This window comes from Grampus griseus (assembly GCF_964374135.1).
Source record: "Grampus griseus genome assembly, chromosome: 4".
Classification (NCBI taxonomy): domain Eukaryota; kingdom Metazoa; phylum Chordata; class Mammalia; order Artiodactyla; family Delphinidae; genus Grampus; species Grampus griseus.
Genome location: NC_138997.1, coordinates 126,130,770 through 126,148,498, shown reverse-complemented (window position 1 = coordinate 126,148,498; position 17,729 = coordinate 126,130,770). Strand labels below are relative to the sequence as shown.

At 41.8% G+C, this 17,729-nt stretch overlaps 1 protein-coding gene across 2 annotated transcripts; it reads right to left on the bottom strand.

Moving 5' to 3' along the window:
• Positions 1-537: 537 nt before the first annotated feature.
• Positions 538-5,828, bottom strand: SPRY1 (sprouty RTK signaling antagonist 1). 2 transcript variants are annotated; one of them, XM_082652672.1, is made up of 2 exons: positions 5,586-5,828; positions 538-2,736 (listed from the first exon to the last, which is right to left on the bottom strand). In XM_082652672.1, the coding sequence occupies exon 2, from the start codon at positions 2,679-2,681 to the stop codon at positions 1,722-1,724; it is 960 nt and encodes a 319-aa protein (XP_082508798.1). In that variant the 5' UTR covers positions 2,682-2,736; positions 5,586-5,828; the 3' UTR covers positions 538-1,721. The 2 variants fall into 2 exon arrangements, with proteins under 2 accessions (XP_082508798.1, XP_082508797.1); XM_082652671.1 differs by lacking the exon at positions 5,586-5,828 and adding an exon at positions 4,536-4,640.
• Between the last annotated feature and the right edge of the window lie 11,901 nt (positions 5,829-17,729).

Genomic DNA, 17,729 nt, shown 5'->3' with positions numbered 1-17,729 from the left:
ATCTCTTTGATAATGTTAACTATTCCCTTGGTGCACTCTTAACTTTTAGAATGTTTTATTAAAGTGACAGTGCCAGAGACTCCAAGCATGCCTGCAGAACTAAGTCCTTTAAGTTTTGTGGATGAAAACGAATTTTTGACTAATCCAAGAGAGTTAAGATAAACATTTTTTAAAACTTACAAATACGTCCCATTGCAAGAAACTATGACATACACAAAACCCCTTGCTTACAAAATAACCAAAAGTGGCAGGAATTGTTAACACTAATTACAAAGTTTTTTCACTCTGTAAAGTGATTTACTCAGGCATTTGTTGAAACACAATTTGGATTACAAAATCTTGATTAATGCATTTTCCAGGAAACATCTAGTTCAAAATTTGAGCTCACTTGCATCTAGATTTGGTATGTTAAGGGAAAGAAAGAAAAGGGGTATGCATGACGAAAGAGTCGAAGCAAATGACAAAAATCACCACAACAGTACAGGCTAATAAATGAAGAAATCAAGAGACAGGTTCATTAATTAATATATTTTCTGCATTATAGTTAACATATGTACTTTCTTGGTGTCACCTTATTTTCCGTTATGTATTGATATTTTGTTATATTCAGACATGAGTACATTTCAACAGTTTTTGCAATAAATATCATAAAATAATAGATTCGCATAATAAATATTCTTTACAATAAAAAAGTTTAACAGACTTTTGTCTTAAAAATAGTCAGAATTCAACTTTGTGATTTATACATAAAATATACAAAAAGCACCACAATTTGTGGTTAAGGCAATGAAAACAGAAAAGATTAGAACTACTCAGCTGTTAACTAACCAAAGGGTCCAAAAACCATTAAGGAGCCAAGATCACTTTAGGCAGCATAGTTCTGTGACACGTATAGATCGATCAGCTATAAATATCAACTTCAGTCATCCAAGTGCCCTCAGTGACGAGAGTAATTTGGTGAAAAGCGTGGGGGTACGGAAGGGAGCCGAGTCCTTCACAAATATGAAAGCTTTGAATGAGGATGAACAAGATACAACTAATATATCTCCAATGTGAAGATTTATATTGTAAAGCGAATCTAAAATTACACGGGAAAAAAACCCAGAAAACAAAACTGGCATCTCTAGGATAAGATAATGCCAGAACTGAGGGGAGAGAACGCTGAGGGGCAAGAAGGAGAAGGCAGTGGTTAAAGGAGAATTTTAATGTTATAACAGCAACATATCCCCCTTGCCACTTAAGGGTCCAATGCTATGAAGAGCGCCCTAATTGGAGACAGATTTAATACATAGCTTATTTAAGCAATTAAATGGTTGCCTCTTTAAAAAACCAATTTCCCTGCTCCCAGAGTACCCAATCAAAAACAGCTCTAAATCACTGTAGTCTGGGTGTGTGTGTGGGTATGTTCACGTGCACAACTTTGGAAAGTTGCTTGCAGAACAAAAAGGCTACACAAAAGCCCACTGGCTCTCAATATCCTCTCGAGTGGATGGCAGAGGCTCTTGTCATAAGGGGGAGCCAGGTGCAGTTTCACAGTTCACTGTTACTGAAGATCAACCATTAGAGTAAAATCCATGAGTCAAACCTTGGGAAGAGGGGGAGAGAATGTGGGAAACAGGGAAAAACTGCAAAGAAAATAAAACCAGTATCTAACAGGATCTTTTCATAACAGCCACAGCTTGAAAGCTAGAAGTTCAGGAGGCCCAACCCACCTCCAAAAATCATGATGGTTTACCCTGACCCCGGGAGGGGCAGCCCTCCAGCTTACAATAGACCGTGTTGGAGTTCTTACATCTGCACCCTGGGCGATGGATCCAGTCATAACACCCCCTGCACAGCTTCAGGCATCCCTTAGCAGGAGGGTAACAGAGTAAGCAAGGTAAAAACAGAGACATGGCTCCCATACACAGGTACCTAGAGCAGCACTGTGACTGTGAACAGGAGCAAGGATTATCCGAGTAAGAATCCCCTTCATCGTCATTGGAGCAGTGGTAGAAGATGCCCTTGACCAAGCACATGCAGGTTCCATATTCCACCATGCTCTCAGCAGAGCAAAGGCACTGCCGGTTACAGGCCAAACAGGATGGCAGGGTCCTGGGAGCTGTGCATTCTCCGCACTTGCACTTCCCACACTGTTCACAAATGAACTTGTGCTGTGTCAGGTCCTCTTTCAGGGAACCCTTTAAGTCATCCACAATCAGTTGCTTGGGCTGGGTCCGGATTGCCCTTTCAGACCTGTGACCAGAGACTGGTCTGGTTGGCGGTGACCTTCCTAACAGCCCCTGCTCAGAAGAGGCGCTGCTGTTGCTCCCAGAACTGGCTGCACTTCCAGTGCTGGTTGATCTGCTCAATATGGGGCCTCTGGTATTATTTGAGAGTCCCGCATGTCCCAGGTGGCTGGTAGGTCTATGCTCATAGTTATTATTCACATTAATTGGTATGATTTCATGAGTCCTTTCATGCTTTTCTTGTCTTGGTGCTGTTCGAAGAGCAGGTCTTTTCACCACTGATGGCCCTTCTGTGTACTCATTGCTGCCTCTGATGGCCTTGATCTGGTCTAAGGACAAAATAGTGGCAGGCTGAATCTCTCTCTCATAGTCTAACCTCTGACGGTTATCCAAAGCAGGCTGCTGGATCACAACTATTGAACTGCCACTGCCATGTTGATTTTGGGGATCCATGTGTAGTGATCTTGAATTCCGGCAATCAGTGGAAACCTGGCATGCATCTGAAATCCTAAAAGGAAATCAAAGATGAAAAAAAACAGGGAAAAAATAAACGAGGAGAAGCGTTGGGGGGAGGGGGGATGCGAGAGATCCCGTCAAGTCACAAATTGCCTAAACCACCTGGTAATGATCTCCCTCATCAGTGGATTACAATGATGTTGGGGTCCTGGCCAGAGTCCAATTCTGAGAGAGGCTGAGGACCACATCAGAGAAGAAGAATGTAAGCAAGAGACCCCATGCCATAACAATTAGAAGTTTTTTCAAGTTTTAAAAAGCAGAATCAAGAAGTAATGTCTTCCTGTTTGTGAATCTAACAAACAATTAAAATGGAGTATGCCCTCATGGGGAATATTGAGTATAAGCACTAATAAACAGCTCTCATCTAAAGAGAGCTCAGTATCAGTTCATGGGTGTTTTCCACAAAGGAAAATAGCCACTCTTTAAAAAAAATTAAGAATGGCTTTGGCACTGTTGCCTTCTGTTATTTGTTTGCTGTTACAAGCATTAGATTAATGGTGAGGAAATTAGTCAAGGTATACTTCATGCATTTAAAAAAAAAAAATCAAAGAGATTCCAAACTAAAATGGAATCTCAAAATAAGAGGTCATTTTTCAGGAGAAACCAGAATTTTAAAGCTAGCTCATTATTAACGTACAAGATGCAAATGTAGACAAGTACAACAGCTCTTGGTGTTTTACAGCCTCTAAAGCACACACACGAAACTTAATGGACAGTTCAGTGAACGTTAAGAGTATTCACATTTGAAATCATGAAAGAATTTTTTTTTTAAGTTTAAATAAGGGCTCACTCACCTAACGAGATAACTTTCACACACAAGTAAGTGTTAGGCCTTTAGTAGTATAGGGAAATCCTGGCCATTTTAATTATCTGTATTTCCTCTAATTTAAAAATCTGTATTTACATGACAGATTTTGATTTTCAAAGGCACTGCCAACTCTGAATCCATGTGCTTCTTGTAATAAAGTACAGTAATATCCTGATAAAAATAAGCATTTGTTTCCACACCAATAGTTAACAGTTTCTAATTTATAATGTCTTCTTCATAAAACAATCAAACATTAAAACGTTTGTTTTCAGTCAATGGTAGACTAAAACATTTCTCACACAAATTCCTCCCAAAGCCTACAGATTTGATCCAATTCAAGAATGAAAAGGAAAAAATGCCCATTCCCCACTACTACCTTGAGCCAAAACACGTTAGCTTAAGGAATAAAGCGGAAAGAAGTCCATTTCACCTCTTAACTTCACTCAATGTCCCCGGACTAAGTCTTACATGTTAACTTCTTGGCGTTCCCCTCCCTCATTCTCCCAACTCAGATCCTCGAGTTTCTACTTTCTTCTACCTTCTCTGTACAGAAAGAGAAACACATTCGCAACCTGCTGGGTTTAGTCCTGGAATCCTTAAGGGCTGTTCAAAAGATTCCATCGTTACTCTGCACAATATCATTCCTCCTCGCAAAGCACTTTTTAACCCAATGCTTTTAAAGCAAAGAGTACCTAAAGGTAGTAAGGCGGATTCCACACGAAAGGAAAAACGGTGGATTTGAAGAGGGCAGATAAAACACCAGGCACTTGAATCTGAGTTTTAAACGCTAGCTGTGGCAAAGTTCACGCTGGCCGGTGGCGGAGACCACCGGATAAAAGGAAAGAGCGAAGAGACTCGGCCGCCTCTGATCTGAAGCAAAGCCCCTCTTCCAGCAGTGACAGTCCTCGATCTAGCCCCAAACACGCTCACACGCTCTCGGCGGACTGTCTTCCCCAAGAAACCCCCGAATCGAAGTCGAATACCTTTTCGGACAATCCCATCACATCCTAAGGATCACCGTGGATTTCCAAAACCTCTTGGCGTATGCCACCAAGGAGGCTCACAAATCGGTGAGAGCCTTCAGAGCGAACGCGGGCGCCAAAAAGCAAGCCCACGTCAGGGAGGGTTATAAATAAATAGCTGTCTACACTTTAAAGGAGAAGCCGGATTCCTAAAGAGCCGGGGCGCAGCGAGCCAGGGGCAGGGGCTGCAGAGCGGCGTCGCCACTTCGCCGGCTACCGCGGTGGAGCTGCGCCCTCTGCAATCCGCGCGGAGACAAGCGGGAAATAAAGAGTTGACGGCGAGGAAGGAAAAGGAAAAAGTTATGAATGAAAACAAGTTTGCTCGCTCGCTCTCTCGCCCGCTCTCGCTCCCTCTCTCGGGCAGGAGGAGGGGAGGAGGCTGAGGTTACCATTACCTCAGGAGGGCGGACTTCCCCACTTTTAAAGTGGCAGTGCCCTCTCCCCTCCCCTCGCCGCTCCACCGCTCTCACTACAAGAATACAGTGGCAGCTCGCTCGGGCGCACGCAGACCCGGGCCAGGGCGTCCCCAGCGATTTGGGGCTTTGCTCAGGCACACGCGGGCGCAAACACGCCGTTCCCGGCCCCAGTCCCAGGGAGCCTCCGACACAGAAAACCCGCCGAACAGCTCCGCGGCCCCCACCCCCGCCCCGCTGACCCCCTCAAAAGCCTCCCTGAAAGCGTCTTTCCCCCGGGGGGGGGCGGTTCCTCCGAGAGGACACCCCGGGTCATGGCGCCACCGCTGCAGGCGACTGAGGACGCGGGGCCCCGCTCGCCGTCCCGTGCGGAGGCGGAAGGTCGCCCGCCCGGTTCCGGAGCTCCGAGCGCCCCGGCGGGAGGGCCGCGCCGCGGGAGGGGGTCGCCTCCCTCTACCTCCTCTGCCCTCCCTCCCCTCGCGCGGCCCCGGCCCCCGCGCAGCTCCTCCGGGCCCGCACCTGCTGCCCGGCCCGCCCCGCCCGCCCCGCCCGCGCGTCTCCCGCCCCAGCGGCGGGAGAGAGGCCGCCCCACACTCACCTAGGCCGAAGCGGGGGCGGGGGGCCAAGCCGTGCAACCCGGCCCGGGTCCCGGTGCGGGCGTCTGCGTGCACGCCCCGCATCAACCGCGGCGAGGAGAACGGGGAGGCATGGCCCGAGCTGCGGCCGGTCGGCCCGCGGCCTCCACCGTCCCCGCCGGGCAGGAGCGCTCCCCGCGGCCCCCTTCCGGCTGCGGGGGACAATCCTCCGGAGACTCCGCGCGGCCGGGCGTAGACTCCTCACAGCTCGCGTGCGCCGCGCAGCTCAGTAACATCCACCTCCGGGGCTCTTCTCCTGCAGCCCCCTCCGAGAGCCAGAAAACAATTCCCTTCGGGAGGGCTTTCCGGGTCTCTCCGGAAAGCAAGCGAGGGAGCGGCGGGGATAAGGGTGCGTGCTCGGACCACAGTTCTTCTCGGGTTCCAGTCGCTCCTCGCGGGAAAGGCGGGAGTGGCGGCCTCCTGACGCGTGAAAATCCACGTCACGGACGTTCGAGGCTCCGCGGCGCCCGGGACGGGGCTCGAACCGGCGTCCGCGGGCGGGTCACGGAGCCGCGCAGGCAAGCTGGAGCACACGCCTGCGAGGCCGAGCCGCCGCTCTCCGCGGATGGCGGGGGTTGGGGGGGGAATTTTTTATTTTATTTTTTACCGGCTTTTTGAGGGGTGGTGGTGAAGGCAGCGAGGTTTGGGGGTTCTCCTCCGGGGAGGAGGCGGGGCGCAGGTCCCCCCGCGCAGGTCCAGGCACTTTCCCGATCCCGCACGCCGAGCAAGTGGGGGCACGGCGTCCCCGGGAACTCCGGTGCTGGCAGTCAGCGTCTCCCGGGCAGCGCTCACTCCCAGCCCTCCGACCCTCCTCTTCCACGGCCGAAATGCCTGCTACAGACGATTAGAGAGAAAAACACGTTAATTTCCCTTTCTTTCCAGGCACTTGGCCGCGCAGCGCGCTCCGCCGCCCGGGAGGAGAGTGGAGCGGAGCGGGCCGCTCGCCAGCTCGCCAGCCGCCCGCACCCGCTGCCATGTGCTGGCTGTTGCTCTCCCAGTGATTGACAGGCGGGCGCACAGTCGGCGTGTCAGCAGCGAACCAAAGTAACATGCAGTCTTGCACGTTTTTGCCGAAGTGCTTTTGCCCCTTGGAATGCCTAGGAGTTCAAACAACGTTCAAGCGACGCCTCTGCGCATTGGAAATCAATACACAGAGACGGGAAATTCAGGTTTTAGACAATTGCTTCTCGGGATTCGGTCTCCAACAATGCCTAAACAAACACGCATTTGGTCCACACACCCGAGTGCCAGCCCCTCTTCGGCATAAACCACCCAGTTTTTCACACATCCGACCGTTTCAGACTTTAACCTTGTTAAGTAGTTCGCTTACGGGGGGAGGGGGGGAGGGAAAGGGGCCCTGTTTTTTCTTTTGGTGGTAGCATTTATTTTAAGAGCATTAGTTTTAGTAGTGGGAATGCTACTGGTAATTTGAAATGCAACCAGTAATCTTAGATCTAAAGCGAGTTCAAAGAAATAACCAGTTCCTTGCAAAAGCCAACATTTCTCACCTGACTTTTCCTAAAATGTCTGCGGAAAGAAAGGAAGGAAACAGTTCTTACCTAACGCAAAGATTGGAAATTGCTTTTCAGGCACATTTACAGCGACTGTAGCTGCTCCTTATCCAGGGCAGGGAGTTCTGTCTGCAGCTATCACTCTGCAAACCACAGAGTGCCTTACAGAGCAGTCCCACTCCGGCTCCGCAGAATTTCAGCTCGTCGCGGGCACCTCCACCTCCACTCCAGGACACGCCTCCAGTGATATCATAAGTCAATCATACGGGCTGCCTGAAAACCTGGAGCTGGATTTCCCCAACAGTCGTTTCCTCTTTCGTTCATGAGTTCTCGCTTGGAAATGTTGCCCTATACCCTCCTGTGAAAAACGTCCTCTAAAAATGTGGATTGCCTCTAAAAATCCTGCAAATGCTGTTTGTCATGAAAGAATACCTTTAAATCTAGTCAGCAGTCTTTAGTCATGAATCTCAGTAAAAGGATTGGTGGACTCTATCCTTAAAGTTGAATTAGAAAACAATTTTGAAGAATAAAAGAAGATTAAAAAGTTGTATATCAAGCCATCACTTCTGATCAGTTAGTGAGAGAATGTATATTGATAGAAAAAAGATGATAATATAACATTAGTTCCTATTTAAAGCAAAGTTCAGAATATGTGGAACCTCAAAGTTCAAAAGGTGGCACTCCTTACTGCAAATGTATGTAACAATATGTCATTAAGGCACAATCTCCTGCTGTAGATTTTATAATAATTGCTCTATCTTGATTTGTGATATAACTTCCCCAAAATCAAATTTTAAAAATCCCAAACTCCTTCAATTTTGTAATATATTTATAATTTTGAAAAAAAATATTTTTTAAAATCAGCTAAATGGCAATCAATTAAAATAGAAATAATTTTCCAAGAAGTTGTATAATTCTTAAGCATAAATGATGTGTCACTGAAAAAAAAAGCATTTTAATCAGTAGGAGACTTGCTTTTGTTTCCTTACAAACTATTGGATTTTAGACATTTATTATCAATCGTGTACTTCATGCTGCAGTGAGGGTAACTATATGTGAAATTTGAGTTTCCACAGAGACTTTTAAAAGATACCTAAAACCCAAAAACATATAGTAAGTGGAAAGGAAATATTTTCTCCAGGTACTACATATCAGAAGTAGCTTAAAGTCTTTGACAAAATAAAGCAAACAAAGCTCCAGGAAAAAAAAAATCATATATAAATTTGAGTACGGACATTTTTGGTTCAAAGTAATTTTTTAATCTCCTTTTTTAATAGCAAGTGATTCTTTTGAAACTGGTTTTTTCTATTCTAGACTTTCAAATGTTTGAGCACTTTAAAAAATTAAAGTTGTATTTGGAATGACCTCTCAGGACCCTAGGGCACTGCTAAGACCATCAGCAAGAAGAAAGCATCACTAGAAAATAACATAGAACAAGAATTAAAGCAAGAAGCTACCTATTCAGTCAATATAAATTGTAATAAAACAGTCTGTTTCAAAGGATAAAATCAACATTATTGTACATATTTTCTATTTTTTCATATATCTCATTATATTTGGGGATGTAATGAACTTTAACCAGTGGATAAGTTTCTTGCCCAATTTGAATGGGTGTGGAATAGTCAACTCAGAAATAGAACATTCCATCAGAGTATCTTATGTGGGTCTTCAAAATTGTCTTCTCCGCTATCACCACAATTTGAGGATGAGAGGTCAGTTCACCAATATGATAAAACCAGGAGAGGGAACACTGAACATTTTACTTCCATAAATCCTACAACAATATATTTGAAAGATTTCTATTGCAAATAAACTTCAAACTATTTCAACCACGGGTGCATTATTAAACTACAATTTGCGTGAGATTAAGTATTTTTAAATTACAATAATAAAATCCATGAAATTTTATCTATAACACCATCATCATGGGTCATGTTCTACTTAGAAATCAAACAGTATGCTGCACGAAGTTGACCAATGACACTTTACATCATCTGGCACTAAAATGCATCAATGTTTTTCTCTAAATAGTACATTACAAATAAATATAGGTATAGCCTTGCCGCCCTGGATCTAGAAGACATTTAATAAAACCTGCCCCTTCTTCTGATTGCCTACAACTCTAAGACTTGGTAGAAATTCTAAAATTTTAGCTTAAAATAGACATTGTTCTTTATTTAGAAGGTTTAATTACAGTGTACCTTGGCTAGAAATGGATAGCTAGAGTATGAAATTTTCCCAAAAAGGAAAAACAATGTAAATATCCATGAGAAAATCTTACAATAATTTTCAGTTTACTATATTAAGATCTAAAAAAATAAGGTGGAATGGAAAGTGAACCCTAACATTCTTCATTTTCATGTGAAAACAAGATTAGCCATTTCTTCTACTGATTTGACTTTTGAGAAAATAATAAAGTAAAATGAAAAAAAAAGGTCTGGTAACTCCTGGCAACTGCTAGTGATTTAAAAAAGAAGAAAAAATGTAGTACTGAGGCTTAACTTACTCATTTACCTACTTTATTTGCCAAACTAGAATCACAATATGTTCCAAGCTCTTGAAAAATAATACCTTATTAATCCTCCCAATGTTTCTGTGAAGTCATGATAATAAATATAATCTTTTATCTTGTTGAGAAACAATAACAGAAATTGATGAGTTACCCTATAAGTATCTAATTAAGTAATGAAGAACCAAGAATGGAAACTAAGTCGTTACTTTCCTTTTAGGGCAATAGTCACTATATTACTATACTTCCCAAGAAAAGCTGGCAAGGATAAGCCATTTTATTTTCAGTTTCCTTTTGTAAACAATCTTTGTAGTTGACAGAAATAGACCAACCTATTCTGTAAATTTTCCATAAACATTCTTTTCATTTTCGTAAGTGTAATTCTCATCCTTCTGCCCTATTTGAAATATTAATGTTCTGTGTTGGTTTCAAATCCTGGAAGTGGGCAAATCAAACAATACATGGAATAAGTTATACTGAATGATTTGTAGAGTTTCTGTCAGCTCTATAATTCTACAACTCACCATTTGTGTTCTTTGTCACAAGTAATTCTGTTTTTCTACAAGTTGTAAAAAAAGAAAGAAATGCACATGGAACGGCTCTGAATTAGTGCCCTTCATTCCTTAAGTGTTATATTCCTTTACAAAGAATCAAAGCAGCAAGAGTTCAGACAAACTGCATCACTACTACATATCAAAGATGCTGCTAATTAGATCCACATGGTAAGGTCGTCTAAGGAAACATCTTTGCCCTAGTACAAAACAGTCTTCATTTCTTATCTACCTAGTTGAAGAATAAATCCTGTTTTTTTTCCTCTTCCATATTATTAAATGTTCCCTTCTAAGCCTTGATTGCTCTTCATTTCCGCAAGAAAACAGGATTAGCCATCTCTTCTGCTGGTTTGATTTCTGAACCTAGAAATGGAATGGTCCTTATAATGATCACCTGGTATTCGCTTTGATTCTGGTCAACAAAAGTTATTAATCTCTCATTTCCACAACTATGTACTGCTAACTTCATCTTCAGAGACAAGTGCATAAGAACCTAGGTTAATTTAAACCTTTAACTGCCCTCATAGATACAACAGGAAGAAAACAAAATCATGTTTTCATTAAAACAAAAACAACTTAAAACATCTCCTGGGGCTTGTCTGCTTTAATCTTTATTTCCTATTGAAATAACCTATGCCAAAGGCTATAGTTTATCCTCTGGGAAAATAAAAGTAGAATATTTATTTGATGAAATGACTCTAGGCATGCCTTCTATAAGAATGCTTAATATTGAAAAAAGAAAACAAAAAAACTTCCAAGAGGTTTTTTTTTTTAAAGAAAGAATTTATACCTCGGGTTTCTTTGATTTGCAATTCTCTTGGAGCATTTTAATTTCATTTATAAAAACATTTCATGTGGTCTATCATATTTGATAGGATACATGTATTGAAAAATCTGTTTTGATTATATCATTCTTCTATATCATAGTCTATTAATTTAGCTAATATGCCATATTTGCCCATAATGTCCCCATGTCCAATATTACAATTATGAAAATGGCATGGTATAGAGAAAAGAGTTCCTGATGTAGGGTCAGATGATATGAAGTTCAAGTCCCAGCTTTGCCACTTCTAGCTTGGTGACCTTCACTTAATTTCTTTCAGCCTGCTTTCTCATCAATAACCTGAAGTTTATAACAATACTTCACTTTCCCAAATTGTAGTCCTACTGTGGACTCAATGTATATGCAGTGCTTTGTAAGTTTTAAAGCCCTGTATAAATTCTTGCCATACAGCGTGTTATTGCCTCAAACACACTGTGTGATGAAGAAATGTTTCAGGGCCCCCTCTTTCTGGGTGCTTCATCCCTAAATACTGGATTTATTTGTCTTATAATTGTTTCGAGTTAATTCAGTTTAACTTTTGTTTTTCTAAGGCTGAACTCATGTTTGAATAATTGTATTGCTGTGTGTGTGTGTGTGTGTGTGTGTGTGTGTGTGTGTGAAGCGGGATTCTGGAGCAGCTATCTGCTAATAATTTCAGATTAAGGAATTTAATGAGCCCTGATCACCTTAACGTTTATCCAGAATTTTTAATTGTTTACATTTTGCTTCCCATTAAGATAAAGGTCATTGCAAATATTAAAAATCCCTTCTATAAAATCTGTAAACTCTTCATGATCATTAAGAGTAAATAAAGAAAATACATGTTTTTAAAAAGTAATTGAATTACATTTAAAAAGTTGAAAATCAGTAGAAAAGTAAAAAACTGAATGATCCTTCCATATATTTTTAAAAAGTATGTTTATTGCTGCTTCTTTTTGATAATCTCTTAGAATGTTAATTTTGATAATAAATACAGCAGATTTGGTAGCAGATATAGTTCCTGTCAATTACCAAAGTACTATTTGAATCTTAATGTTTTGTATTCATTTTTTAAATTGATAGAAGAGATATTTCATACAGCCAAAGCATTTCAACTAAACAAACAAAAAACCCGCGAAGCGCCACCTATTGTTGAAAATAAGTCATTTCAAATTTCAATCAAAACTTGCAAAAGGCGCTTGAGTCTTGGATATGGGTATTCACGTTGGTCAGTGTTATACATTTTTTTCCCTTACATTACCATATTGTGATATGAGTTAGTGTGTTAGTTTTCAATAAAAATGCAAAAGATGCCTTATATACACTGGATGCTTTCTGAGGAATCTAAAAGACATAAAAACACTGTGTCTATCTGAAGTTACAATATCAATGGTAACATAATAGAGAAGTGATACTGACTTTTGACTAACATATTAGGATTAATAGATCCAAAAAGGTGTTTTCCTACTCAAAGTAGTTACTTAGAAAAGCTGTACACTTATACCAATTGGTGCCACAATTGGATGGATCTTTCTTTAAAATCCTTGATTGAGGGCTCCCCTGGGTGGCGCAGTGGTTGAGAATCTGCCTGCCAATGCAGGGGACACAGGTTCGAGCCCTGGTCTGGGAAGATCTCACATGCCGCGGAGCAACTAGGCCCATGAGCCACAACTACTGAGCCTGCGCGTCTGGAGCCTGTGCTCCGCAACAAGAGAGCCGCGATAGTGAGAGGCCCGCGCACCGCGATGAAGAGTGGACCCCGCTTGCCGCAACTAGAGAAAGCCCTCGCACAGAAACGAAGACCCAACACGGCCAAAAATAAAAATATAAAAAATAAAAAAATCCTTGATTGAAAACATCATCTGGGCCTAAACATCACATTCGTTTGAATCTCAATCTTTTATACCAATATTGTATATGGATTAGTGTATATATCATAAATAATATCAATATTAGAGAAACATTTCCCTTTTGAAGATGGATTTGGATTTTATTAACCCATAAGTCAATAGGAGCCATTTGTACTGAGTAAGATGAGGGCTCAAGCTGAGTAAAAGTCTGGGGAGAAAAACATAAAAATAACAAAACTGTTCAAAATTGTTAAAAGATCACTGGCTGCTGTGGGGAGAATTAGCAGTGAAAGGAAATGATTTATGTTGACACATAGTATAAAGTATATGCTGCTATAAAATAGAGAGTATTAATTATGACAGGAAGAAGAAGAACCCTATTCTAGAATAAATAGAATTCATAAGAGACAAAAAGAAAAAGACAATGTACCCTTAGGACATGGCACAAGGAAACACCAGAGGGTGGAAATAGGCAATTGGCACATCACAATCACCTTTGATTTACAGGACTAGCATGACTGGAAAAGGAGATTTCTTTTGTAAAATCACAGTTATCAAAATCACGGAGGGACTTTAATGCCTTGATGAGGATTTGGGCTTGATCCCAAGGAAAATGAAGTTTTAGAGCAAAGGAGTTACCTGATGAAATAATCTCTTCCTAGAAGATTCATCCAGCCTTGTGGATTGCAGCAAGAAGAGGCTGGAGTCAGAGGGTTGCCTTAGAGATGAATATGTTAATCCAAGCAGGGAGCAGGGATATCTTGGATTCGGTGGCAGTGGAGAAAGAGGGAAAGGACCTAACATAATATAAACATTCATTGCATGCCTGTTCATTAAATGATATGATAACAACAGATTGAAGTTTTGCCCACAAAGCTTTAACGAAACCTTAAAGAATGGTAAAATATACCTAACTGGTCAGTCATACTAAGGACAATTAGTTTGGGAATAAGTCAGTCACATAAGGAGACTTGAACACATGAAGTTTACAGGATTTACCCAATGTTATGGACCTTCAGAGTGAAAGAAGGAATCCACAATTCATCAGTAAAGTTAGACAGGCGTTACTCATCTCTTCCATTCTCTTCTATCCAATTTGCAAGAAACAGGAGGAGAAGGAAAAATGTTTTCATGGAGAAATGTGTTCATAAGACATCACTAACATTTATAGCTACATCTGGCCAACCCAAGGAATGGATATTGATTATATTATGCTGTTATATAGATATCAAGCAGTATGTTATCCAGTTAATTAATTAGGTCATAGAAATGATAACTGAAAATGTTCCCAAGTCGGAAGAGTGTGGAGGTACTAGAAAAACTTAATCCATGAAAGATATCAAATACTACATTTGTAGAAAACTGAAATCAAATATTTATAATAGCAAGTAAGTTCGAGATACTATTGTGATTTTTAAAAAAACTTTTAAAAACTGTACAATTTATTGTCGAACTCTATGTGATAAGTGAGTCACGGACTTCTCTCTCTTACAAGATCATTGTGGTTTATACGCTCATTCAACAAACATGTATTAGTACTGTGCTAAGTGCTGAGGATACAAAGATGACAACAAATTCCTGGGGAAGCCCTAGCAGCTGTGTTCTGGACCGCATGACTCTCCCCCCATGGTTGACTGGATTAGGGGTTAGCACAGGACCTAAACCCAGCCATAGCCTAAGCGATGTCCTGGGTGAGGAAAAAAAAACAAAAGACAGGTTAGAAAAAAAGAATGAGCAAGTCTGGTTATTATGGAGAGAATAAGGCAGTTATTTTGTGAACTAGAGCTACAAAGTCATGAAGAAAAAGGCAAATTTTTTCTCACCACAAGTGAGTAAAACTTATGAGCAAACAAATGCTATTAGGTAATAATAACACAAACCACATTTCATCAAATCTAAGATGTCATTACCTGTATGATACACTTTTATTTTATGAACTATTATGAAAGACAAAAATGCTGCTAATTAATACATGACACTAATTTTCTTATCACCTAGAGTTACACTTATTGAAAGGGTTGTTAATGATGGTTTACACACAGATTTTATCATATTTGATTCTTGTGCACACATGAAAAGGAAAATAGAAGCAAAATAAATTGCTTAGGGTTCCTGAAACTTCCTCACAGAGTCAAATTCTTCTGAATCACTGTTTTTGTTTTGTTTTGTTTTTTTGCGGTACGCGGGCCTCTCACTGCTGTGGCCTCTCCCGTTGCGGAGCACAGGCTCCAGACGTGCAGGCTCAGCGGCCATGGCTCACGGGACCAGCTGCTCCGCGGCATGTGGGATCTTCCTGGACCGGGGCACAAACCCGTGTCCCCCACATCAGCAGGTGGACTCTCAACCACTGAGCCACCAGGGAAGCCCCTGAATCACTTTTGATGCCATCATCAATGCTAGTGTTTTTCTACATAACATAATGCTCTGACCATCAAGGACCCTGGGCAACAGTTCTTAGAAGAATGCTCCACCATTGTTTTCAGGATTTCTTCCAAGCCATTAACACTCTGCAAATTTGGATACTGGAGTGTTTTTTACTGATGTCTTATCAATGAATGCCAGTAGAATGTTTTCAGCCAACAGCCAGGGTTCATAGACTTGCCTCATATGGTTCATAAATAGTTTCCCAAGTCAAACATGGAGAGGTTGCAGTTGTCCGGCCAGGAATAAAAACCACATTTGCTCATGAGCAGGCAATAACTACCTCATGACTTGACTCCTGTCTGGCCGACAGTCATTGTAAGATGCATCCTGATTTCAGAGGTATCAAAATGTGGATGAAAATGTGCATCTTGAATTGGTGATTACAGTGGAGAGCATTTCATCCTTAAAATAATCTGTGCTTTCCTTGTACATATGATGCACAAAGACGTTTTGTAATTTGTCTAAGATTACCTAGCCGACACGTGGTAGAACAAGGATTTGAACCCAGTTATATAGAGTCAAGGGTGAGGAAGTTAGTTGCTAGAAAGAAACGTAGACCAGAAAGGATAGCTGAATTGCTGTGATAATAGGATATTTCACCGAAGATCTGCCACCAGCCTACTGTTGATGTCCCCAAAGCTCCTTGGCTTTCAGGGTAGCCCAGCCAGGCTAAGGTTTCTTTTCTTGGATTCCCATGAGATTCCTAGCTCTCTTTTTACCATCTTGGCTTGGGGTGGCCTCAGTCTCTGCTGCTCACAACTCGTGATCCTAATAAATATAAGCACGGAAATCTGGTTGAGAGAATTGGGAATATTAAACAGAGAAGGGCGCACTGAGCTTAGATTTATTGTATGGCAGACACAGCTGGGGCGGTGGGAACGGAGGCAGAGGCATGACATTCTAGAAGAGCTACATATGTGTGCAAAGGTACAAAGGGCAGAATAATCATGGCACATGTGGGGAATATCTTAAGGCATTCGAAGTTGCTAAAGCAGAAAGTTAGGAGGTGGAAGAAATAAAGAGAAGACTGAAAGCAGGGATCAGAACACATTGGGACACTACACCTAAAGAAATTGTATGCTATCCTGTAGAAGAGTGGTTCTTAAATTTGTTTTAGCAGTGACCTATTTTTTCCCAAAAACTGCTCCATGAAACTCTAAAATATATGACGTGAAGTGGTGCTGTACCCAAAAAGCAAGGATGCAGCATGGGGAGGAGACTCACCAAAAGCAGCTTCATACAACACAACTTGAAATCCAGTTCTAGAGCTAAAATCCAGTACCAGAGGAGTAACATAAAAAAGATCATCCTGACAGTAACAAGAGAATGCAAGGGCAGAGCTGAGCATTGCTCACAGCCACTAGGAAACCACTGCAACCACCCAGGGGAGAGGCTCAGACACAAAGAACACCATGTCTTAGGGTTAGACTGAAAGGGAAGTTTAAGTGAAGAGGGATTTCTTATACACAGACAGCAAACAACCGCACAAGTATCTGAGGACAGAAAACAAAGTACAATTAATTATACACAAAGCGGAACTGGGAAGACACAGAGTGATGGTACATGTCTTTTTTGGCATGTTTTCTGATGGGTCTACATAATGGGATGATAATGGGCATTAAGTTTATCTCCTGCTATATTAATGCTATAAGATAATGATAATCTATAATACCTTATACATTATATATAAGTTTATTGTGTGCCAGTCTCTCTGCTAAGAATTCTATATACAACATCTCTTTTAATCCATACAAAAATCATATTAGTTAAATATTCTGATTATAGAGAAAGACACTGATGCTCTGAGAGATTAAATAATGTTCCCAAAGCTACACAAGTTGCAAGTGACAAAGCTCAGGTTTGAAAATAGATTTGTCTGACTCTAGAACACCAGTTCTTGATTCCATTATTTTAAAACCCTCCAAAAACATTATTTAAATAAATGCTGATATTCCACTGTAAGAATCTTTTACAATTTACTTAAATATTCCAGTTCCAAATTTTAAGAAGAAAAAGCACAAATTTCGGGCTTCCCTGGTGGCGCAGTGGTTGAGTCCGCCTGCCGATGCAGGGGACACGGGTTCGTGCCCCGGTCCGGGAAGATCCCACATGCCGCGGAGCGGCTGGGCCCGTGAGCCATGGCCGCTGAGCCTGCGCGTCCGGAGCCTGTGCTCAGCAACCGGAGAGGCCACAACAGTGAGAGGCCCGCGTACAGCAAGAAAAAAAAAAACCAAAGCACAAATTTCCACGGTTACTGGGTCTCAACTCTGATATCAAGATTTCATGAGACTGATTTTCACTATCTTGCGGGGTACCACTCACCACCCCAATCCTGCTTGCTAAGCCACATGTAGTGGGAAGAATGACGTCACTGGGGATGGGAAATTTCTCACATCAAAGACCACGCATCTGGAGCTGTGGCATCTCTGGTTTTTCCTATATAGCTCTTTCTTTTACCAC